At 55.9% G+C, this 22,826-nt stretch overlaps 3 protein-coding genes and 1 long non-coding RNA gene across 9 annotated transcripts; 1 reads left to right on the top strand and 3 right to left on the bottom strand.

Annotated features, from left to right (window-relative positions):
• Positions 1–1,253: 1,253 nt before the first annotated feature.
• Positions 1,254–4,599, bottom strand: TUSC2 (tumor suppressor 2, mitochondrial calcium regulator). 2 transcript variants are annotated; one of them, XM_054483299.2, is made up of 3 exons: positions 4,301–4,599; positions 2,705–2,825; positions 1,254–2,534 (listed from the first exon to the last, which is right to left on the bottom strand). In XM_054483299.2, the coding sequence occupies exons 1-3, from the start codon at positions 4,444–4,446 to the stop codon at positions 2,469–2,471; spliced, it is 333 nt and encodes a 110-aa protein (XP_054339274.1). In that variant the 5' UTR covers positions 4,447–4,599; the 3' UTR covers positions 1,254–2,468. The 2 variants fall into 2 exon arrangements, with proteins under 2 accessions (XP_054339274.1, XP_063518027.1); XM_063661957.1 differs by having other exon boundaries at positions 1,254–2,825; positions 4,301–4,584.
• Positions 4,600–6,135: 1,536 nt separating this feature from the next.
• On the bottom strand, positions 6,136–17,335 carry RASSF1 (Ras association domain family member 1). Of its 4 annotated transcripts, none has more exons than XM_054483295.2 (6): positions 16,909–17,335; positions 14,267–14,373; positions 8,392–8,496; positions 7,903–8,200; positions 7,678–7,793; positions 6,136–7,071 (listed from the first exon to the last, which is right to left on the bottom strand). In XM_054483295.2, the coding sequence occupies exons 1-6, from the start codon at positions 17,156–17,158 to the stop codon at positions 6,925–6,927; spliced, it is 1,023 nt and encodes a 340-aa protein (XP_054339270.1). In that variant the 5' UTR covers positions 17,159–17,335; the 3' UTR covers positions 6,136–6,924. The 4 variants fall into 4 exon arrangements, with proteins under 4 accessions (XP_054339270.1, XP_063518026.1, XP_054339272.1 ...); XM_063661956.1 differs by having other exon boundaries at positions 14,267–14,385; positions 16,909–17,235; XM_054483297.2 differs by lacking the exon at positions 14,267–14,373 and having other exon boundaries at positions 16,909–17,209.
• LOC129033993 (uncharacterized) lies at positions 17,247–21,580 on the top strand. The gene is made up of 3 exons (XR_008501732.2): positions 17,247–17,597; positions 19,865–20,056; positions 21,481–21,580. It is a non-coding gene; the product is annotated as an uncharacterized LOC129033993 (long non-coding RNA).
• On the bottom strand, positions 17,461–22,086 carry ZMYND10 (zinc finger MYND-type containing 10). 2 transcript variants are annotated; one of them, XM_054483293.2, is made up of 12 exons: positions 21,824–22,086; positions 21,460–21,568; positions 20,081–20,197; positions 19,910–19,963; positions 19,654–19,791; positions 19,466–19,554; positions 19,266–19,366; positions 18,746–18,918; positions 18,365–18,490; positions 18,160–18,281; positions 17,923–18,048; positions 17,461–17,834 (listed from the first exon to the last, which is right to left on the bottom strand). In XM_054483293.2, the coding sequence occupies exons 1-12, from the start codon at positions 22,054–22,056 to the stop codon at positions 17,759–17,761; spliced, it is 1,464 nt and encodes a 487-aa protein (XP_054339268.1). In that variant the 5' UTR covers positions 22,057–22,086; the 3' UTR covers positions 17,461–17,758. The 2 variants fall into 2 exon arrangements, with proteins under 2 accessions (XP_054339268.1, XP_054339269.1); XM_054483294.2 differs by lacking the exon at positions 19,266–19,366 and having other exon boundaries at positions 18,746–19,004; positions 21,824–22,070.
• Positions 22,087–22,826: the final 740 nt, after the last annotated feature.

Below are 22,826 nucleotides of genomic sequence, written 5' to 3'. Positions count from 1 at the left end.
AAGACATGGTAGGGGAAGGTGCAGTGTCCCTGTACCACTGTGCTGGCTTCACAGGGGCCAGAAGCCTTGGAAGCTCCATGGGTGGGGACCCCCGGGGAAACAAAGGCTAGGCCAGACTGTCCCAGGGCAGGGACACTTCCTCAGGCAGCCAGCAGGAAGGAAGTGAGCACAGCCCAGCGGGAGAGAGTGGGGAAGTGTTGCCTGACCCCCATTGTTTCCAGCGTTGGGGTCAGCTGGGCAGGCCCAGCACAGGGAGTTCCCTCAGGCTGGGACAGTGGTAGTAGGAGATAGGATGCTATTTGGCATGGGAGAGCCCTGGGCCTTGAACAGCCAGTAGAGGGGGACCATGGAGGATGACAGGGCCTCATATTTGGCATCCTATGGGGGGTATGGGGAGGCACCCCACAGAACTGCAAGTCCAGGCTGGATATGGTGATCCTGCCCTAGCCTTGACAAGTTCAAACCTCCGAAAGACTGGCAGACCAGCTCCCTACACTCAGAAGCCTGTCCCTGAACTCTCCCCTCTTTAACTGGAAGTTGGACTGATAGTCAAAGGCTAAGCCTAGCAGAGAATCTGCCTCATAGCAGCCCCTGAGAAGTGCAGGCAGAATGACCACAGTGGGCAGGCTGCAGGTGATGAGAAGATGGGGGCAACAGAGAGCAGGGGCAATACTAGTGGGCCGAGCCTTGCTTGCTGAAACAGAAGCCTGAGCTCATTCTCCCATGGTGTCCACAGGCAGGCCTCAGAGGAGGCACATGAGTTTGGGTTGCTGAGCCTGGCAGTAGGCCAAGGGCGTGGGGACACCTATCTGGCTGCCGTCCATTAAAGCTGGGCCTTTGAGGTCCATGGGGGTCAGGCCATGACCCCACTTAGGGTCAGCTGGCAATGCTACAGCTAAGACAGATATTCCAGAACTATCTTGGGTCACACTCTCTCACCTTAGGTCAGGCAGGTGGGGCCAATCCTTAGTGAAGTATCCCAGGGCCTTCTGATTCCAAGGGTCAACACCACATGGATCACAACAGATAAGTGAGTGCCCTCCCACCCTGCAAGGGGCCTGCAGTGAGGTCTGTGTGAACACACAGCCACCTGCTGGCCACAGCTGGGATGGCCACAGGCTGGGCTCAGGCTTACCCTTGGGCTTTGCTGGTCATAGGGGGCCTGCCAGAGTCCTGTGCCAGGCCTACCTATTGAACCCAGGTGGTAGTCTAGACACTGGGTGTCAGAGCCCCCACAGGATGCCACTCTCACGTGCAGGATCTACAAATCATTTTATTGAAATTGAACAAATAACACAACAGTCTTCCTAAGCTGGGGGCCATCCTCCCCAAGCCATTTCCCACATTCTAGAAGCACAGAGCTTGCACAGTACTTAAAAAAAAAGTCACCTCTATATAGAAATCAGACTCTGCCACGACATCATCATGGACTATTTACAAACCTTCACATTATAAGTATTCCTTTTATGGTTTTTCCCTCCTTTCTTTCCCTACCCATGGGTTCTAGTACTTTCCCTTGACTGATCCTGAAGGGGTGGGGGTTACTGTAAGGGAGGGGGTGGTAGGCTACTCATAACTACTGGCACCAGCCTTAGGGTGTTGTCCCTTACCACAAGGTGGTGAACAGTCCCCTCCCAATTGGAGGGGTGGAGGATTTGGTGCAAAGCCATGGGGATTAGACAGAATAGGTGGGTTGGAGTAACTCCCCATAGGCACAAGCATCCGCAGCCTGCACCCTGACCCCAGCCTGTACCCTCTCAACTCCTCAACTGGGGGTTCAGGGTGGGGGGGGCAACAGTTAGTTGCAGTAGGGGGATCAGCCCAGCCCTGGGTAGAGGGAGAAGCCCCCACCCAGTCCCCACTCCTATCAATAGCCAGCAAACTGTCCATCCATCTGAAGGCGGGAACAAATGGCAGGTAGGTCGGAAGAATCAGGCTGGCACTGCCCCCAGCCTCTGTCCAACACAGGAGGAATCGAGGTAGCAAACGGCTGAAATGCTCTGACTAGGGGTTAAAAGGGAAGTGAAGGAAAGGAAGTTCCTACTTGTATACAGTGCCCACAGCCTAGGGGCTGGAAGAAGGCATACCTTGCTTGTAAAGTGCTGTAGCCTCTAGCAGGGCTAGGCCCCAGGCAAACTTGGAAGAAAGCAGACCAGGCAAGGAACCAGGTAACGGGCATTCCTGACTGGTATATGCCCTGCTGTGCTGCTTGCAGGGGTGGCTTGGGAGAGTGGGGTGCTAACTCTGACATTAGCCTTCACCACCCACCAACCACCTCTTGTCCACACACAAACCAACACCCAACCAATACTGCGGGACTGACCCGCTCACAGCTGAAGGTTATGGGCCAACGGAGTTTATTCAGGGTTGTGGCCCCAGCCTGGGCTCCTCAATGGAAGCCACACCTTGATTGAGCCTGGGAGTTTCTTGCTGGGGCAGGGGGTGCTTCTGTCTGCCACCTCCCAGGGTCACACCTCATAGAGGATCACAGGGAAATCCACGTGGATGCGGGGGGTATCCAGCTTCACGATGCCCTGCCATGGAAACAGAGGCTAGTGAGGGTCAGCTCAGGGCCTCTACTTCAGGAAGCTTCCTTGTTCCTCCCAGATCCCCCCGCAAAAGCCCCCACCATGACAACAGATCCCATCTGGGTCCACCTCCACACGCTTAGTGTAGGCTCTGTGACCACTGCCCAGCCCCTCACCTGAGGAATCAGATTCTTATGCACTCGCCTCAGCTTGGCCCGCTTCTGCCCGTTCTTGGTGACGATTGTCTCCTCATAGAACTCGTGAGCCAGATCCCCATCCTCATCATAGAACATAGAGCTGTGTAGAGGGAGAAGGGAACAGGCTGGGCTGAAGCCCCACACCTGGGCATGGCAAATGTCACAGGTCACAGGGAAGTCTGTGGTCTTCCCAACCCCAAGTGGGAAGAAAAGAGGATAATATGCCTGGAGAATCCTTTTTTTAAAAAAATTTTTCGAGACAGAATCTCACTCTGTTGCCCAGGTTGGAGGTGCAGTGGCGCGATCTCAGCTCGCTGCAACCTCTGCCTCCCGGGTTCAAGCAATTCTCGTGCCTCAGCCTCCCAAGTAGCTGGGACTACAGGCACGCACCACCACACCCTGCTAATTTTTTGTGTTTTAGTAGAGACGGGGTTTTGCCATGTTGCTCTGGCTGGTCTCGAACTCCTGAACTCAGGCAATCCACTCGTCTTCATCTCCCAAAGTGTTAGGATTACAGGCGTAAGCCACTGTGCCTGGCCTGCCTGGAGAATCCTTTGCCTGGGGTTTGGGGTCTACTAGAAGAAAGTGGGAAGTGAGGTGATGGGTGGGCAGTGCTACTATGTCAGACCCCCAAGAAGAGAGCCCACACCAGAGCACACCATCCAGGCAGCCACCAAGGCCAGTTCTCATCATTGATTTGTTCAGCAAGGGCAGCCATTCTAATATCAGGCCTTTGCCTTCACCCAGGACTTCTAGAGTGGGCAGGGTGGTGGCCTGGGCATGTTGGTCTCACTCCAGAAGATGCTGCTGGCCCAGTGTCAAAGACTGAAATAGCAGAAGCCTAAGCTAGGAAGAAGCCCAAAGGGATGAAGGCTGCGTCTCCCCTGACCCCACACCCCAGGTGGCTGGTGAATTGCCACTGTTGGGTCTTCCTGGTGTCTACAGCCAAATCTCTAGCACAGGGAGCGCCCATCTCCAGGAGCCCACTAGAGCTAAGCCAATCTGGTACTCTTGTGCGGGCCTCTGGGAGACTGGGCTGGGGGTTGGGTGGGTAGGTCAGCGCTCTGGATCTGGAGAACATAACTGGGTGAGGGTCTTTTTTCCTCAGCCTCACCCCCAATACTGGGGCCTATCCCTGCTTTCCCAGCCACTACCCTCAGAGGTTCAGCCCCACTACTGTCAGGAAAAGCAGCCTAAACAGAGGATCATTATCCCCTTGGAATAATTGGGGGGGAAAGGGAGGCTAGGAGCCTTCAGTATGCAGGCTGAGCCGGAAGGGATGAAAGGAAGAGATCTTATGGAGGTCTTATGGAGGACCTAGCTTAGCTTTACCGTGCAGAAGGTCTACCCAGTGACAAGCCTCAGGCCCGCTCTTCCCAAGGGAGACTTTCAGAGTGGCCAGGCCGCCAGGAGACCACTGCCCGGCTTTCTCTACCCCTAGCTCCAATGAGGCTCAAAATATGGGGGTCGTCCTGGCTTGGCTGTAGTGGGGTACAGCGGTGGAAGTTCCCCCGTGGCGCGGGACGCCTGGCCGCCCGCCTGTTCCCCCCGTCAGGGTGGAACCCATGCCCTTACCCGCGGCGCGTGAATACGAAGGGGGGCACAGCTCGGCCCCGAGGCCGCACCAAAGCTTGCTCAGCTCCTGCTGCCTCTGAGCCGCCGCCTCCGGCCGCCGAGGCGAAGGGCCACAGGCCCCGAGCTTTGGACCCGCTGGCGCCCATGTTACGGCCGCCGGCGCATGGCGGTCCCCGTGGCCGCTCTGCTCACAGCGCAGTCTGCACCACCAAAACCTGCCCCAGCCGCTGCTCGCAGGTGCCGCCGCCGCCGCCTTCCGCAGGCTCGGCTGTCTCCACGGAAACCTCACTTCCGCTTCCGCACGCTGCAACCTCTGATTGGCTGTTGCTCAACTCGTGGGGCGGGACCAATGGGCGCCCTTAGATGCTGGGCATCCCAGCATCCGTTGCGAGATCCCAGGTCCCAGCAAGCGCGGTCTGACCAGCTGGGACAGCTCCCACCGAGGAAAGTGGTAGCCGTGAGTCCTCCCGGTCTTTTGGGTGCATTTGGTGGCTCTGACGTCCCCCAACACCTGAGTTCCGGCCTAGCAGGCCTTCGCAAGCACCAATCCTCAAACCTGCACTTCAGGGCCTAAGGCCAGACCGCTGGCCGCCCATCTGGCTTCTATTTTCACAGCTGTATTTTTGCGATTGCCACGCTTATGTGAACTAACCAAGATGAAGGAAAATTAAGGAACTGGCCAGATTCACATAGTTACATTCAGTTCTGAAGAACTTCGAATTCAGTGTTCAAACCCAGCAGAGTCCATGCTTAATGAAAGCAAGAATTGTTAACAGCTATACCCTCGGTATCACGAGCAGTGTCTGGTCCACGGTGGCAGCTCTGTATTTGGGAAGGGGTTATGCCACACCTTCTCCCAGAGCGTGGTGTGTGTGTGTTGAAGGGATGGTTTCTCGTGTTTTTTTTTTTTTTTTGAGATGGAGTTTCACTCGTCGCCCAGGATAATGTGCAGTGGCACGATCTCGGCTCACTGCAGCCTCTGCCTCCAGGGTTCAAGAGATTCTCCTGCCTCAGCCTCCCGAGTACCTGGGATTACAGGCATCCGCCACCATGCCCGGCTAATTTTTTTGTATTTCCAGTAGAGATGGGGTTTCACCATGTTGGTCAGGTGGTCTTGAACCCCCGACGTCAGGTGATCCACCCGCCTTGGCCTCCCAAAGTGCTGGGATTACAGGCCTGAGCCACTGCGCCCGGCTTTTTTTTGAGATGGAGTCTTGCTCTATCGGAGTGCAGTGGTGTGATCTCCACTCACTGCAACCTCCGCCTGCCGGGTTCAAGCGATTCTCCTGCCTCAGCCTTCTGAGTAGCTGGGACTACAAGCGCCCGCCACCACGCCCAGCTAAATTTTTTTTTGTATTTTTGGTAGAGATGGGGTTTTGCCATGCTGGCCAGGCTGGCCTCGAACTCCCGGCCTCAAGTGATCTGCCCACCTAGCCCAACCAAAGTGTTGGGATTACAGGTGTGAGCCACCATGCCCGGCCAGTTTCCCTAAGTTCTAACTGCAGTCCATTTTTGTCTCCACCACAACCTGAGCCCCAGGGAGCTGAGTGATGACCGAGTATATATGCATGCTACATCTTCTTCACAAATTGGTCCATGGTGACTTTGCAAGACACCTGTGAACCTGTCCATCACCCTTGGCAACTTCTGGCACCATGAAGGGCAACTGCAGCTCTGCGCCTATAATAAAGAGTCAAGAGTCCAGGCTGGGCGGGGTGGCTCACACCTGTAATCCCAACACTTTGGGAGGCCAAGTTGGGAGGATCCTGGGCAACACAGGGAGACTCACGTCTCTACAAAAACTTTATATGTATAAAAGATTCCAACAGCAGGAGGATCTTTAAATCTTTATTCAGCCAATTCTCTCAGGCCCCAGGCCCTGATGATGACTGTCACCCCAACCCCTTTCCCCACAGGAGGCATTCAGCTGAGGCCACCACACATTACATACATTCACACACTTCATGAAAAATACCTGAGGGAGAGACCCTGGCTTTGATTAGCAAATAAGGTATGAACCTGGGCCAGTGCCCACATTCACACAGACCCTGGCCTAGGGACATCCTCTTCATATGAGGCATTAAGGCACATGCTGTACTGTGAGCCAGCACTCCCTGACCTCAGGGTGTGTGAGGAGTTGGCACGTAGAGAGAAACAAAGACTTCCTCAATGCCTGCCTTATTCTGAGTACCCACCCTTAGCTCTGATAAGGATATCCTGAGACCACATTCAAGATCCAAAACCTTTCCCCATAGATGAGGGCCCTCACCCCTGCAAACATGACCCTGTTCTGTTTGTAGGATCTCCAAGATTCTCACTTCTGAGACACAAATTGAGGAGACTTCTGTCTGCTCCACTCCTGCTGCAGGCCTGGAGCAGCTTCTTAGGGCAGCCCTGGCCCACCAAGGCCCAGTAATGAGGGCAGAGGGGTGCAGAGCCATACCCGGCTACACCCACAGGTGGACACAGGGGGCAAGCTCCTTCACTGTTCTCTGGGCTCAATGCCCCAGCACAGGAGGGCCTCCATGCACACTCATTCCACAGGCCCCACTGGCCCTGTCACACTCACACGGCACGCACTTGGCGCTGCCTGCTCTCTGCCTTCCACCTGGGGGTACAAGAGGTCACCCAAGGGGGCAGGCGTGCAGGGCCTCTTGGATCTTCTGGCGGCAATAGGAGTACTTCTGCAGGATCTGGCGGAGGTGCTCCTCCTCCTCCCGCTGCAGGATACGCAGGAAGTTATGTAGTTCAGGCATGCTGAAGGCGTCCCACTGCAAGGGGCGAAAGGGGAGTGTACAGGCTGCAGAAGGGATGGCCAAGCCAGCAGACCCTCCCCAGAGAAGACTAGCACCTCATGTTCACACAGGCTAGGACTGGGCTTTCTGATGTCAGGCTCTTGGCTGAATGATCTCTGGTAGGATCCCTGACAGCAGTTTGTATGGAAGATGGGCCCTACAAAACGGTCACCTTACTGAGGCAACCAAATCAGATGTTCCTCAATTGCCTGTGGACAGTTCAGGCATATTCTGAGTCTAATTCCACTCCACAGGCCTAATACCTTGGAGCCAGAAAGCTTCCAGGTAAAAAGTCTGAAGGGGGCCTCCTCATGTCATTAGATGGACTCCTGCATCTCCAGAAGATTTTCCACACCAGGAAAGATCAAAGCACCAAGACAATTCTTCCTGGCTTCTTGGGACAACCCTAGGCTTTGGCATAAGTGGTCTGGAAGCCTTTGCTTTAGTTACAATGCCTATACACTCCTGGAACTGTTTTGCAGGGCTTGTCCTCCAGCAGAATTCCTCCTCCAAGCCTTACTGTAGCTACAGCCCATCAGTCCTGTCTAGTGACAATCAAGAAACTAAGAACTATGTACTCACGTTCACCTCCCCAGAGTCATTTTCCTTCAGGACGAAGCTCAGGGCCTTGTCACTGGGCCCTGCCAGGAGCCGCAGCCGCAGGGGCTGCTCATCATCCAACAGCTTCCGCAAGTACACTGTGAAGGGAAAGTAATGATCAGAGACAGGGCCAGCTGCTCAGCCCCTGCATGCACAGGTACATGCGTATATACCCTCACATAGGGCAGGGTGGCGTGGGAAGCCCACCTTGGCCGTGACGCTCAGCCCGCTCAAAGAGTGCAAACTTGCGGGGGTCATCCACCACCAAGAACTTTCGCAGCAGGGCCTCAATGACTTCACGTGCCCTTGTGCGTGACAGCACATGCAGGTGCTTGACAGCATCCTTGGGCAGGTAAAAGGAAGTGCGGCGCCTGACACTTGTGCCCCGTCCTGGGCCCCGCCGGGCATCCTGCAAGGAGGGTGGCTTCTTGCTGGAGGGCACAGAGACAGGGCGCACCAGCTTCAGCTGAACCTTGATGAAGCCTGTGTAAGAACCGTCCTTGTTCTAAAGAAATAGAGAAACCAAACCTTGATAGTAGGTTCCAGTTGAGATTTCAGTCTACTTGGGGCTAGGCTGGGTATGCACAAATTACTGCTTGCGCCCACCCAAGATAACCTCAGTTGTGACCCTGAGTATCAGGCACATAGCTGTGTACCTGCTCCTCCCCACACCCCCTTCCTGAGCAGTCAACTCACCAAGCTCATGAAGAGGTTGCTGTTGATCTGGGCATTGTACTCCTTGATCTTCTGCTCAATCTCAGCTTGAGAAAGGTCAGGTGTCTCCCACTCCACAGGCTCGTCCTGCAAGATGGGCCAGCATGGACACAGGGCCCTTGAGGAACCCAGGGTTTCTCTGAAAAATGGCCTCTGGGGCAGTCCTTGGAAACTGACTGCCTTTGGCCCCCCGTCCCTGATGTACATATACATAGCTGGTGCCCACCCTGAACCCACCACTGCTCCTGGTTCTGCATGCTATGGGTGGATAAGGGAAAGACAGAATCATTTGGCTTCTCTCTGCTGCCTGCCTAGGGCCTCTGCACTGAATGTAGCCTTAAGGATACCACAGAAGCAGGGGCAACTGAAGGCGCATGGCCAGGGGCCAGGAACAGCTGAGGGACTCTGAAGAGGGACTCTCATTTAAAGTAAAATCAGGCTGAGTGTGGTGGCTCACATCTGCAATCCCAGCATTTTGGGAGGCTAAGGTAGGAGGATCACTTGATCCTCAGGAGTTTGAGACCAGCTTGGGCAACATAGCAAGACCTCATCTCTACTAAAAAAAGGAAAAAAAATTAGCCAGGTGTGGTGGTGTGCCTATAGTCCCAACTGTTCAGGAGGCTGAAGTGGGAGGATCGTTTGAGCCCGGAAGATTGCAGCTACAGTGAGCTATAATCGTGTCACTGCATTCCAGCCTGGGGAACTGAGTGAGACCCTGCTTCAAAAAACAAAAAACAAAAACAGGCTGGGCACGTTGGCTCACGCCTGTAATTCCAGCATTTTGGGAGGCCAAGGCGGGTGGATCACCTGAGGTCGGGAGTTCGAGACCAGCCTGACCAACATGGAGAAACCCCGTCTCTACTAAAAATACAAAATTAGCCAGGCGTGGTGGCACATGCCTGTAATCCCAGCTACTTAGGAGGCTGAGGCAGGAGAATTGCTTGAACTCGGGAGGTGAAGGTTGCAGTGAACTGAGATCACGCCATTGCACTCCAACCTGGGCAACAAGAGCGAAACTCGGTCTCAAAAAAAAAAAAAAAAAAATACAGTAAAATCACACTTCAATTGCACATTCTGATCACAGCACCCTAGTTGAGTTGGAGTGAGGGTTTGTCCTGGAGAAGGCAGTCCGTTTTTCTCCTCTGCCCCAGCACAGGGCCATGACCCACTGCAGGGTGAGAGGAGTAGAGAGTGGTGCACATCAGTAGTCCAGCCACCAGTGGACAGAGTAGTACTTGGAGCCAGTTCTCCACGTCTCATACATAGTGAGAAAAATCACTGTGACATGATGTTTAACCTTGACCCAAGCTGCATAAAAGGCAGCTTTAGGCCAGGCTCCAATCTGCCAGAGGTACACAGGCAGCTTCCTGGTGGGTTTCTGCACCTGCCCGTGCTGTCTGGAGATTTGGCCCAAAGATTTTTTTTTTTTTTTTTTAGACGAAGCCTTACTCTGTAGCCCAGGCTGGAGTGCAGTGGCTGGATCTTGGCTCACTGCAAGCTCTGCTTCCTGGGTTCAAGCGATTCTCCTGCCTCAGACTCCCGAGTAGCTGGGACTACAGGCGGGTGCCACAACACCACCCGGCTAATTTTTGTATTTTTAGTAGAGATGGGATTTCACCACGTTGGCCAGGCTGGTCTTGAACTCCTGACCTCAAGTGATCCGCCTGCCTTCACCTCCCAAAGTGCTGGGATTACAGGCGTGAACCATCGTACCTGACCCAAAGATTTTTAACTCCACCACTCACTCCCCACCTCAACTAGGGACTGGATTCTTGCCGGAAGGGTGGAGTGTGGGACAGGGCAGCCAGGGCTCTGAACTGACTTTCTTCTCCCAGACTCCCTTGGCCCCATTGCATCAGCCTTACTTCCTGTTGACGTCAGATAGGCCCTAGTTAGAATGGGAGTGTCACAGACACAGCTAAGCTCAGCACTGACCAATATTTTGTCCCAGAAGAATTCCCACAAGGTTTCCTGTAGAATGATCTTGTGCCCAGCCCAGGAGAGCCAGGGTTCTCCCTGACTCCGCCCTGGAGTCCCCTTAAGCACTTAAACCATCTGATGGGGACAAATGGAGAGGACAGATGAGGGAGCAGGGTGGAGCCTTTCAGCAGAATGCTCCTCACCCAGAACCCGCTGCTATTCTGCAGCCAGCAAGGATGTGGGGCTGAGAACTAAGGCCAGGGCCTTATAGGAAAAAGGTAAAGGGGGAGGGGTGGGAACTTAAGCTCATTTTCTTCCGCAAGTATCCAAAGGTCTCCTGGATGGAGAAGAGCATTGGAGTGAACACCCCAGCACAAACCTTATTGGGGACAGTGGGCAACCTTGTCGGGTTAATAAAAACAAATGGTGTGGGCCCTGAAAATGAGGGTTGGAGGCTGTGAATAAGCAGTGGATGTGTTTGTTCAGTACACCAACGGGAAGAAGTATCCAGATGGGAGGAGTACTAGGGGCAGGAGAAATGCCAGACACACTCTAGTGCCAGGGCAAGAAGGAAGATCATTTTGTTTGCAGAACAGGGAGGGCACAGGGATGGTGCTAACTTGTTCTTGTGATGGCTCTGAGCTCCTAACAATGAGAAAGCTTGCTCCTTCTTCCCTTCCTGGATGACCCAGGAGCCCTGGGCTGGGATGCAGTGACCTCATTTCCAGGCCCTTCCCTTCTGGAGATGAACCTCCCTATCTTCACTCAGAAAACAATAGACTTGGACTAGAGGCACTGCACAGCCCTTCCACAATTCTAAACGAGGAAGAGTTTCTTTTTCTGTTTCCAAAGCTGCCTGCTGGAAGAGGATTTCAACAGCCATCCCAGTCGGATGCACAGCAGGACCATGGAATTTCCCTTCTGCACCATAGGGACCCACCCTCCACTCTACCACTGTCCATAAAAACTGATGGTTTTTTTTTTTGAGACGGAGTCTTGCTCTGTCGTCCAGGCTGGAGTGCAGTGGTGCGATCTTGGCTCATTGCAATCTCTGCCTCCTGGGTTCAAGCAATTCTCTGCTTCAGTCTCCCAAGTAGCTGGGATTACAGGTGCCTGCCGCCACAACTGGCTAATTTTTTCTATTTTTAGTCGAGATGGGGTTTCACCATTTTGGCCAGGCTGGTCTTGAACTCCTGACCTCATGATCCACCCGCCTCAGCTTCCCACAGTGCTGGGATTAAAGGTGTGAGCCACTGTGCCCGGCCTAAAACTGATGTTTTTTTTTTTTTTTTTTTTTTTTTTTACATATAACTTGGGACTTCTCAGCCTCCTATTCTTTCTTTTGTTTTTGTTTTTGAGACAGAGTCTTGCTCTCTCATCCAGGCTGGAGTGCAGTGGCCCAGTCTCAACTCACTGCAACCTCTGTCTTCTGGGTTCAAGTGATTCTCCTGCCTCAGCCTCCCCAGTAGCTGGGATTACAGGCACACACCACCATGGCCAGCTAATTTTTTTGTATTTTCGGTAGAGACAGGGTTTTGCTATGTTGGCCTGGCTGGTCTCGAACTCTTGGCCTCAAGTGATCTGCCTGCCTTGGCCTCCCAAAATGCTGAGATTACAGGCATGAGCCACCAAGCCCAGCCTTCTTTTTTTTGAGACAGTCTTACCCTGTCACCCAAGTTGGAGTGCAGTGGCACGATCTTGGCTCACTGCAACCTCTGCCTCCCGGTTGAAGTGATTCAGTCTCCCAAGTAGCTGGGACTACAGTCACACACCACCATGCCCGGCTAATTTTTGTATGTTTAGTAGAGATAGGGTTTCACCATGTTTGCCAGGCTGGCCTCTAATTCCTGACTGCAAATGATCCGCCTGCCTTGGCCTCCCAAAGCATTGGCATTAGAGGTGTGAGCTACCGTACTTGGCTTCCTTTTCTATTTTTGAGACAGAGTGTCACTCTGTCACTCAGGCTGGAGTGCAGTGGCACGATCTTGGCTCACTGCAACCTCTGCCTCCTAGGTTCAAGCGATCCTCCTGCCTCGCCCTCCCAAGTAGCTTGGATTACAGGTGTGCACCTCCGTGGCTAGCCCTCCTTTTCACATGGTTAGTGTCTTGTGGTTTTCCCACCTTTCCACAGTGGAAAATGGCTCAGGACTGACTGACGTGAAGACAACCCCAGGGGTCTACACTCAACTCAACCCTCGCACCCAAGCTCTGGGCTAAGATTTTGGGGTGCTCAGCACCACCCCTTTTGTAAGGAATTTTGTAAAATTTTATCTGAAGCATCACTCACAACTCCACTTTCTTTACTTAAATAAGGATTTCCACCCCATTGCTGCCAGGCATACTGAGCTTCACAGTCCCTGTTTCTTTTTCCTGGTGCCTGGGCCTGGTTCTCTGAGCCTGGTGGTCACACCAATGGCATCTGGCACAGAGTTTTCTAATAATCGGGATAGCTAGGAGGTTCCGAGACACCTTACAGTCCTGGGTTAGTAAGCTGGATCTCCTTCCACCTCTTTAGGCATTTTATAATCTAGCCTTCCCCCTTCTTGTGGGTAAAAAGTGCTCCTGAATGCTTATGGTCCAAAACAAGACTTCTTTCCTATCCATTCCCAAATCTTTCTCCAGATCCACCCTAGAGGAAGGGATCAGAATCTTCCACATTCCAGCAGCTGGTGACAGGCCAGAACAGGGAAGAGGTGAGGGCTCAGCTGGCTCCATACAGGAGTGCAGATGGAGGAGCAGGATCTTTCTCTGCCTCAGTTTTCCTAAACATACTTCTCAATTCCTGGCGAGGACTCCTCCCTCTCCACATCCTCCCCTAGTCTCCCCAAGGAGGGAGCAGGAGAATTCGAACGCGGAAATCGAGGTGCTAGTCCAGACTGCTCGGTCGGCTTTAGTCATAGCTGGATAATGCCCGGCTCAGGTCTACCACAAGCCACACAGCTGCTTTTTCCTTGTTCAACCTGTCTGTGACAGAAACCAAGGGGGCTCCGGCACCCAGCATCTAGGCGGTGGAATCGAGGTCTTACACACGGTTCCGCGGGCAGGCCCCCGGCCAGGACCCGCAGGGAGCCACGTAGCCGGGAGGGTGGGGCTGCCCACCGACCCAGGACGCGGCAACGGACCGGGGAGGGCGGAGCTCCAGCGACCGCCCCCCCCTCCACCCCCGCCGGCACCCCCTGGCTCCCACCTGGTCCCGGCGCGGCCTGCGCGCTAGCGAGGTTCGCGCGGTGAAGTACTGCTCGAGCTCCGAGTCCGAGTCCTCTTGGCTGCAGTAGCCGCTGCTCGTCGTGCTGCTCCAGGTCATTTCGAAAGAAGGCGTCTCCGCCTCGCCCATAGCCGTACCCGCCCGTCCCCCAGTCCCGCGCGTCCGTAGCCGCCAACCACCGCCCCGGTAGCGTGCGTGCGTGTACGCGTGTCAGTGTGCGCGTGCGCCCGGGCCAGAGCCGCGCCGCAACCGTTAAGACTGAAACGTAGATCGCCGGGATCTAGCTCTTGTCTCATTGGGGCAGGAACGCCGGGGCGGGGACACGCACGCTTCGCCCCCAGGAATGACCTCATCGCTCCGGCAGCTCCACTCACAGACCCCACCTACCACGGGGAACGGGGGCGGGTGCCAGGGTCCGCGCAAGCGCACAAGAGTGGCCTCTGGCCGGAGGCGAGGGCGGGAAGGTGCGGGAAGTGCGCGTGCGCGGAGCCGGGGTCAGCCTGGAGCCGGGGTCAGCCTGGGCCCGGGGCCGCTTGCAGCCGGTGGAGTCCTTGTGGAGCCGGCAATCCAGGCTCCCCTCCCAGACCCCGCGCAGAATTAGCCTCTCTCTGCCGCCGGGAAATCGGCAATTAGAACGCTCCTTGCGCGCGGCACCCAGGCAGCCCTCGAGAATGCCTGCGCTGTGGCCTGCCCATCCTCGCCCTTCCCATACGCCCTCGGCCCCGCGCTCACCACGTTCGTGTCCCGCTCCACCGCGGGTTCCCAGCCCAGGTCCCGGGGCCCGCAACAGTCCAGGCAGACGAGCGCGCGGCAGCGGTAGTGGCAGGTGAACTTGCAATCTGCAGAGAGGCCTGGCCGTGAGGCGGAGGCGCCCCAGGTCGGGAAATGTCCCGGAGATTGAAGGGAAGCCCCAGGGAGAGAGCAGCTGCCCGCCAGGCTCCGCAGGCCCGACCTATCTCAGTGGGTTACCTCACACTGCTATGCGGACTCTAATGTTGGCCACCCTGGGCGTCTAGAAAGCGGCCGGAAGGCCACAGGCAGAGGCCTGCTCAACAGTTGGATCTCCATCGCCTAGCGCAGAACTTCCCCTTTCCTCCTTGGCAATTAAAAAAACAACAACAAAAAACGGCGTCTTGCTTTTGTCACCCAGGCTGGAGTGCAATGGCGCGATTTCGGCTCACTGCAACCTCCGCCTCCTGGGTTCAAGCGATTCTTCTGCCTCAGCCTCCTGAGTACCTAGGATTACAGGCGCCCGCCACCACGCGCAGCTAATTTTTGTATTTTTAGTAGAGACTGGGTTTCACCATGTTAGCCAGGCTGGTCTCAAACTCCTGATCTCAGGTGATCCACCCGCCTCGGCCTCCCAAAGTGCTGGGACTACAGGCGTGAGCCACCGCGCCCGGCCCTTCATTGGGAACGTATATGGAATACATCTGCCCATTTACTTGAAGGAAAAACTAAACACCTTTAACCTACGTCCGCCCTCTGGTTGTCACCTGTCTCTACTCCCCTCAGACCAAGACACTGGTCTCTACACACTCTAATCCTTCGCCTTCACTCTCCCCTCTACCCACTCCAGCCAGGCTTGCCTCTCCCTCCAGGAAACTGCCCGGGACAGAGGCCTTAGCGATCTGTGTACTACCAAATGGAATCCAGTGTTCCATTCTCCATTCTCACCCCCTCAGCATCATTTGAAGCTTGCTCCCTTTGATTCCCAGGGGCTACACTCTCCCAGTTTTCCTCCTACCCCCCTGCAGCTCCTGCTCAGCTCCTTTGCAGATTCTGACTCAACTTCCATATCTCACGATGAAGTCTGGGCTCAGTCCTGATCGCTGGCCTGGTCTGTCTACACTCATCTGCCCCAGATCCACGGCTGAAACACTGACCTAAACCCTCAGACTAGATCCTCCGTGCCAGTACCTTCACTAGGATGTCTAAAAGACGTTTCAAGTGAACATGGCCAAAATTTAATTCCCTTTTCTTCCACCTCACTGCTACACTTGCCCAGCTTCCTCTTTGCAGCAAAAATGGCCACTATGCTCCCAGTTACTGGAGACAAAAACCCAAACTTATCTTTGATTTCTCCCTTGTCTCTACCTCTGATAAATATGCCCAAATCATCCTGCTTCTTATCTCCATGGCTACTTTATATCTCTTTGAGAACATTGCAATGTCCCAGCCTTGTTCTTTTTTTTTTTTTTTTGAGACAGAGTCTCACCCTGTCGCCAAGGCTGGAGGGCAGTGGCGCGATCTCGGCTCACTGCAACCTCCGCCTCCTGGGTTCAAGCAATTCTCCCACCTAAGCCTCCCGAGTAGCTGGGATTACAGGCACCCGCCAGCACGCCCGGCTAATTTTTTATTTTTTAGTAGAGATGGGGTTTCACCATGTTGGCCAGGCTGGTCTTGAACTCCTGACCTCAGGTGATCCACCTGCCTCGGCCTTCCAAAGTGCTGGGATTACAGGCGTGAGCCACCGCGCTCAGCCCCTTGTTCATTCTTTGTATTCTGTCACAACTTTGTGCTCCCCCCAGCTGAATTTGTGATGTCCTCTTGTACCGGATGGGAGGGTCTCCATGCACACACAGACCTGGGACACCATCCATCCACAAGTTCCTAAATAGGCCACAGCAGTGATGCTCAACCCAGACGCCATGTTACAATAATTTGGGGAGTTTTTAAAATTTACTGATGCTTAGGGTCCACTCCCAGCAGTTGATTCAACAGGTGTGAGGTGAGATCCAGGCTAGAGGGCGGGGGAGGGCTGTAAAAGCGCCCCTGGTGATTCCAGCTGTTGTCTACCCAGGGGAGAGCAACCTTTGCTTGCTGGCAATTCCCAGGGGTGCAGAAGGACTCCTGGGTGTGTGGCTGTGTTGCATATTTTAGCATCTGATTCACTGGGTCGGAAAAGGGTGTTTGCTAAATAAAGACTCAGCAAAACTCCTGCTTGCAGGGGGCCCACCCAAGGTTCTAACTTTTTCCAGGCTCCCTCCCATAGGTGGTAACTTCCCTTCACCCCAAAGGTTCTGGAGGGGGTCATGAATGTTTGAGAAGAGGCAAGCCTGGGAAGATGGACTCCGAGGACAGTAGGCACAAACCCTTTCTCAAGAAGGGCCAAGGCATTTTAAAGATAAGAAACCTGAAATCAGCGTATTTTTACATATAAGCAGCCACCTCTGCTCATCTGTGCCCCAGATACGAGTGGAGTGCGACAAGGGATAAACCATTTTCGCGCACTCTTCAGCGATAGGGTGAAAGTAACCTAGTCCTCGGGAGCTCTCCCCGCCGACCCCCTCTGCCGCGACTTGACCCGCGGCGACGGCGCTGCCCCTTGGCTGCCCCTTCCGCTCTCGCAGGCGCGCGGGGCCACTACTCACGCGCGCACTGCAGGCCTTTGCGCACGACGCCCCAGATGAAGTCGCCACAGAGGTCGCACCACGTGTGCGTGGCGGGCCCCGCGGGCTGGAAGCGGTGGCCACGGCCAGGGACCAGCTGCCGTGTGGGGTTGCACGCGGTGCCCCGCGCGATGCGCAGCGCGTTGGCACGCTCCAGCCGGGTGCGGCCCTGCCCAGCACGCCCGGCGGGTGCCAGCTCCCGCAGCTCAATGAGCTCAGGCTCCCCCGACATGGCCCGGTCGGGCCCGTGCTTCGCTGGCTTTGGGCGCTAGCAAGCGCGGGCCGGGCGGGGCCACAGGGCGGGCCCCAACTTCAGCACCGCCCCCAGGATCCAGGCTGGGCGGCGGGAAGGAGCTGAGGAGAGCCGCGCAATGGAAACCTGGGTGCAGGGACTGTGGGGCTGGAAGGCGGGGCTGGGCGCGCTCTCGCAGAGCCCCCGCCTTGCCCTTCCTTCCCTCCTTCGTCCCCTCCTCACACCCCAACCGGAAGGCCACAACGACGGCGACCGCAAAGCACCACGCGGAGATACCCGTGTTTCTGGAGGCCAGCTTTACTGTGCTAGAGGAAGAGGGTCCCCACATCCGGACCTCGCCCTCCTGGCCCGGTTTGCTGAAGCAACGCACTTGGCCTACCCACTGGGTGGGGCAGGAAGTCTCGAGCCTTCCCTTGGGGTGAGGAGGAGGGGGATGGGTCAGCAGCTTTACCGCCCGCTCTGCTCTCCACTGCGGAGACTGGGGCTCCGGCACAGGCTGGACCATGATCTTGAGGTTCAGGGGTGCATTCTGGGTGGATTCCCTTGGTATGGGTGGTTGGCCCTCAGCAACTGCAGCCCTTATTTGGCTCTGTCACCCTGGGCTGCCAGGACACAAGTCTTTCCATGCTTTTCCCAGTGCTTGACTTGGCACTCCCTGCAGGCAGGTGGGTATTGAGGATGGCAGTGCATGTGGGGGATGTGGGAGTAGGGCTTAGGGGTCCAAGGTCCTAGGATACCCTCACCTGCAGCAATACCACTCATTCTGGCATCGGGAGCAGCGCTTAGAAGCCTCTGCACTGCAGTAAGCACAGCGGGGCCGCTCTGGAGCCACTGCCTCTAGCACGTCCAGCCTGTAGGTCTCAGCCCACCTGGGGGAAAGTCAGGAAGGTCTGACTGGCCCTGGAAGGTGGGGGCACCCCTGCCCACATCCATGCCTCCTGCATCCCCTCCACTCCCCCTGCCATTTCCACAGGCCTTACCTTCGCGCCTGCAGCCGCAGGTCCTGCTCTGAGGGGCTGAACACGTGCTGGAGCTGGTGCTTGGCAATTGCCTGCCACTTGCCTCTGTTTTCTCGCTCCAGCCGCTCCCAGATTTCTGGGATCTAGGGGAGAGAAGTGGAGAGTGGCAGGAAGGTGCTGGTAAAGTGGGACAGTGGTCCTGAGCAGCTAACTTTCCAGTGCCTACCTGTTCCAACACCAGGTCCTTCTTGGGGGGCTGGGTTTCAGTCAGGGTCAGTTGGGCCAGGAAACTCTGCAAGTGGGCCAGGTTGGGCAGCTGGTCCAGTAGTGTGTCTGTGAGGAAGGCCCGAAGCTGCAAGGGTGTCCAGTGGAGGCCAGTGTGATGCAGGTGCTGGCCAGGGGGCCAAGGAGAAGGAAGGGCTGGGTTGGGCTGAGCATGCCTGTGGGGGCCCATGTCCCACTAGCTGGTGTGTCACCTGAGGCCCAAGGACTGAAAAGAGCACTGGGGTTGAGGTGGGTGGGCAAAGATAAACAGCAGGGACGCAGTTGGGGTAGGATGGGGAGGGCGGTACTGGGGCTGTGGGGGCTGGTGCAGAGGGAGTCCGACCTTGAGTAGCTGTCCCTTGGCAAAACTTGTGAGGCAGTAGCGCGCCTGAGCCTCAGGGCTTAGCAGCAGGTTGTACAGGGCGATCCACACTTGCCCGTCCAACTTCCTCAGCTTTTGCTGCTCTGAGGGGGCCACAGTAAGCCAACGGCTGCCCTCGAACTGCTGCAGCTTGCCTGGGGAGAGGAACCAGCACACTGGGTGCAGACGTTGAATTCTCTTCAAGTGAGCCAGCTGTGGGGGCTGGGAGACTGACCACTGCCTGGGAATGGGAGAACCTGGGCCACAGGATTTGCCCAGGCTATAGTGCTGCTGACCCCAGAGCAGGGTGAGCCTCAGTAGTGGACACATGGGCCTGGCCTACTGCAGAGCTCAGGTCTAGGCCAACCTTGGCTGAGGCATCCTGGTATCCTCAGTGGGCTTGGGGACAGGGTTTATCTTCGTGTGTGCAAGCTGCCCCCTCTATCAAAAAGATATCCTGAAGCAGTAGCCTGGGGCTTAGGCTGGTGGAGCAGGACCCTACCTCCTTCCCACCGGCTCCAGGGACTATGCTCCAGCAGTTCCACCAGGAGGCAGGGCAGGTTGTGCGTGCTAAGCATACGGCTCAAGGTGCTGAGAGAGAGGCTAGGGGCAGGGACGTTGTGAAGGAGGTGAGTAGAGGCAGGCTACAGGCCCGGTCTTCCAGCCCTCCACAGTAGGCCCAGGCCCAGTCAGACTGCCCACCTGTCCACACAGTCTGTGATATAGCGTAGTACTGAGAGGGCCTTCAGTGCAATCTCAAATTCCATCAGCTCTGCCTGCTTCTGCAGCTCCTGGGAGATCACAGCGTTCACACTGGGCCAACCCTCGCCTGCACAGGCCTTGGGGAACCCAGACCTAGGCTTTCACAACCCTAGGTAACCTCAACCCACCTGCATGGGGTTGCTGTCCTGGGACCCCTCCCCCTCAGGGGGGCTACCACAGCCACTCCGGGCCACCAGCAGGGTCAGTTTGCGGTGGCAATAGTCTACCAAGTCCAAGACAGTGTCTTCTGCTGACTCACACACCTCCTGGGAAAAGGGGGAGGGAAACTTTCTGTGTCTGATGCCCTCCCCACACAGACACAACCTCCCTTCCTGCCAGGCCCTGACCCGGAACTGTGGCCCATGGGCAGAGATAGTCCCTCACCTTGTGGAAGAACACCGTCTCCAAGAGGTTGATGATGGAGGCCTCATGGTGCACCTGTCAGACAAAGAGAAGGACAGGGCCTGAGGAAGGGACAGGGGCTACCAGCTCTCCTCCCTGGTCCAGAGCCCTCTGAAGGAGTGGGAAGAGGTATGAACCAGGGGCCCAGCTCACCACCATGTAGATGGGGAAGGTGTTCTGGGGCTTGAAGTCCTCCACCCTGCAGAGCACAGGGAACACCTTCTGCTTCCACATCTCCACTGTGATCAGCTCCTCCACCAGCGTTGGGACCTTTGAAGGGTAGGGTAAAGGACAGGGATGAGATGGGCCTTTGCCTGGCAACCCTCCCATCCCTGGCTCAGCTCAGCCCAGATATCCCCAAACACTGCTGGGCCCCTAAACTATCCCAGACCCCATGAGTATCCTTCCTGACTTCTCTCTTGCACATTGGACCTTCATTTCCAGCTGCTCCCAACACCTCTGTGGATGTCCCTCATGCTTATGTGACTGGCTCCTGCCCAGTTCCCAGACTGCCTTGCGCTGCCTGCACCTGCACCCTTATCCTCTGCCCGCCCATTCAGGCATCCCTTTCAAGCCAGCCCTTCTCTTCATGCCCTGCCTCTAGTCCCTGTCCTGTGGTCCTCCAAAGCTCTTGTGTGCCTTGGCCTCACTCCTACTCAGGATCCTTCACAGTGCCCTGTTCCTGTCTTATCCCCTAGTATGAGTTCCATCTTTCTCTTGCAAAGGAGCCTTTTTTTTTTTTTTTTTTTTTTTTGAGACGGGAGTTTCACTCTTGTCACCCAGGCTGGAGTGCAGTGGCATGATCTCGGCTCTCTGTAACCTCTGCCTCCCAGGTTCAAGCGATTCTCCTGCCTCAGCCTCCCACGTAGCTGGGATTACAGATGTGCACCACCATGTTCAGCAAATTTTTATATTTTTAGTAGAGGTGGGGTTTCACCATGTTGGCCAGGCTGGCCTTGAACTCCTGACCTCAGATGATCCCCCATCTTGGCCTCCCAAAATGCTGGGATAACAGGCATGAGCTACCATGCCCGGCTTTTTTTTTTTTTGGTCAATTGATATCTCAGGTCATCTGCTGATGACACTCCCTGGTCCATGTTCCAGCCAGGCATCTCCCTGGTTTCTAACTTCCCCCTCTCATGTTGGGAAGGCTGCCTCCTTCCATGCCAAAGTTACACTTCCAGTTATCTCCCCTCCCTCCCACCCTCCCCACCCCCTCCCCACCCCTTCCCCACCACCAGCCTTACAGTCAATTCACAGATGCCTTTAGCATTTGGGTCTTCCCCTCGAAGCCTAAGCCATTCTAGGACCTACAGCTTTCTCCCTAATCAACTCATGCCCTGCACCCAGCCTGGTGTGCCAGAGTCCTGTCCAATAGGGATACAAAATGAAACATGTAACACATTCCTCTTTCCCCTTCAGGGAGGACAGGTGTACCAGGCCAGAGGGGAAGAGCACACAGGGGATTCCTGAGGGGTAGAGTAGGTGAGGTATGGGGGAAGGCAGGAACCCTCCCTGTGACCTTGGGGTACCTTCCCATGGGTGACCAGCAGCTCCTGAATGGGCTCGCCCTGGCTGACTGTGGCATCGAGGATGGCTTGCATGTTCAGCTTCTCCAGGTTCTCATGCTGCTGGTTCCACCTGCCTCAGAGGGTAAGTGCATGTGGGTCCACGTGTGTGCATTAGGAGTGGGGATGGGGGCTGGATCCTACTGAAGCCTAACCTGAGCCTGAGGGGACACAGAGGGCTCAGGAGCAGTAATACTCCTGTCTCAGAACGCTCTGCTCCCCCATTTGGGAGCCCCTCCACACTGGGCAGCCCCTCCCCCCAGTCAGGCCCCAGCTCCCCCACTCAAGGACAATGACTCCAGGACTCCGCCTGACCCGGGTGCCTCACCCTTCCGAGCCCATCTCGCGTAGCGGGAAGCTGCGCAGACCCCGCACCAGCACTTCAGCTTCCCCGGGCAGCAGCAGTTCCAGGTCTCCCATATCGAGGCAGGGGCCGGCGGATCCTGGGCAGCAGCCGGGGTGGGGATGCTGACACACTCGGGGACGACGGACCCCGACGGTGCCAAAGTCTGGGACAGGACAGTTGTGGGACGGTTGGGGAGCGTGAGTTCTCGCAGCCATGGAAACGGGTTAGCCGCGCCTGCGCAGTGCGGCCTGGGCCCCGCCCCTGGAGGTGGTTCGCGCCTAAATCCGGGCGGGTCTTCAGCCCGCCTCGCCTACGCGGCTGCCAATCGCCATAGTATTTGGATTCCTAGTGCTTTCTCGGGCTGTGGCCCACGAGTCTCTCCTGAGCTCCAGATCCTTATGGTCTGGACTCTGTCCTCGGACGCCAAGTCCGCATGCACAGGGATGGGGGTAACCCCGACCCCAACAGCCCCTCCTGCGGCTGTGGCATCTTGACCCACCCGCTGCTCTTCCTCCTCCTTATGGCTTCTTGGTTCCTCTATTTCTCGCGACCCGGCTCCACTAGTTGGCTCCTGAAATACTGCCAGGGCGCACGACTTCTCTCCATCCTCCCTATGTCCAGACTGTCATCACCTGTCATGGGTTAACTGCGGCAGCCTTTTCTGTAGACCTACTTCCACGCTTGATCCTCATGGACAGCCCGGAGCCTTAAAAGTGTATATCAGGCCGGGCGCGGTGGCTGACGCCTGTAATCTCAGCACTTTGGGAGGCCGAGGCAGGCGGATCACTTGAGGTCAGGAGTTTGAGACCAGCCTGGGCAACATGGTGAAACCCTGTCTCTACTAAAAGTACAAAAATTAGACAGGTGTGGTAGCACACACCTGTAGTCCCAGCTACTTGGGAGACTGAGGCAGGAGAATCGCTTGAGCACAGGAGGTGGAGTTTGCAGTGAGGCAAGATTGCACCACCGCACTCCAGCCTGGACA

Source organism: Pongo pygmaeus, chromosome 2 (genome assembly GCF_028885625.2).
Source record: "Pongo pygmaeus isolate AG05252 chromosome 2, NHGRI_mPonPyg2-v2.0_pri, whole genome shotgun sequence".
Taxonomy (NCBI): Eukaryota; Metazoa; Chordata; class Mammalia; order Primates; family Hominidae; genus Pongo; species Pongo pygmaeus.
This window is presented reverse-complemented; position numbering and strand designations above follow the sequence as displayed.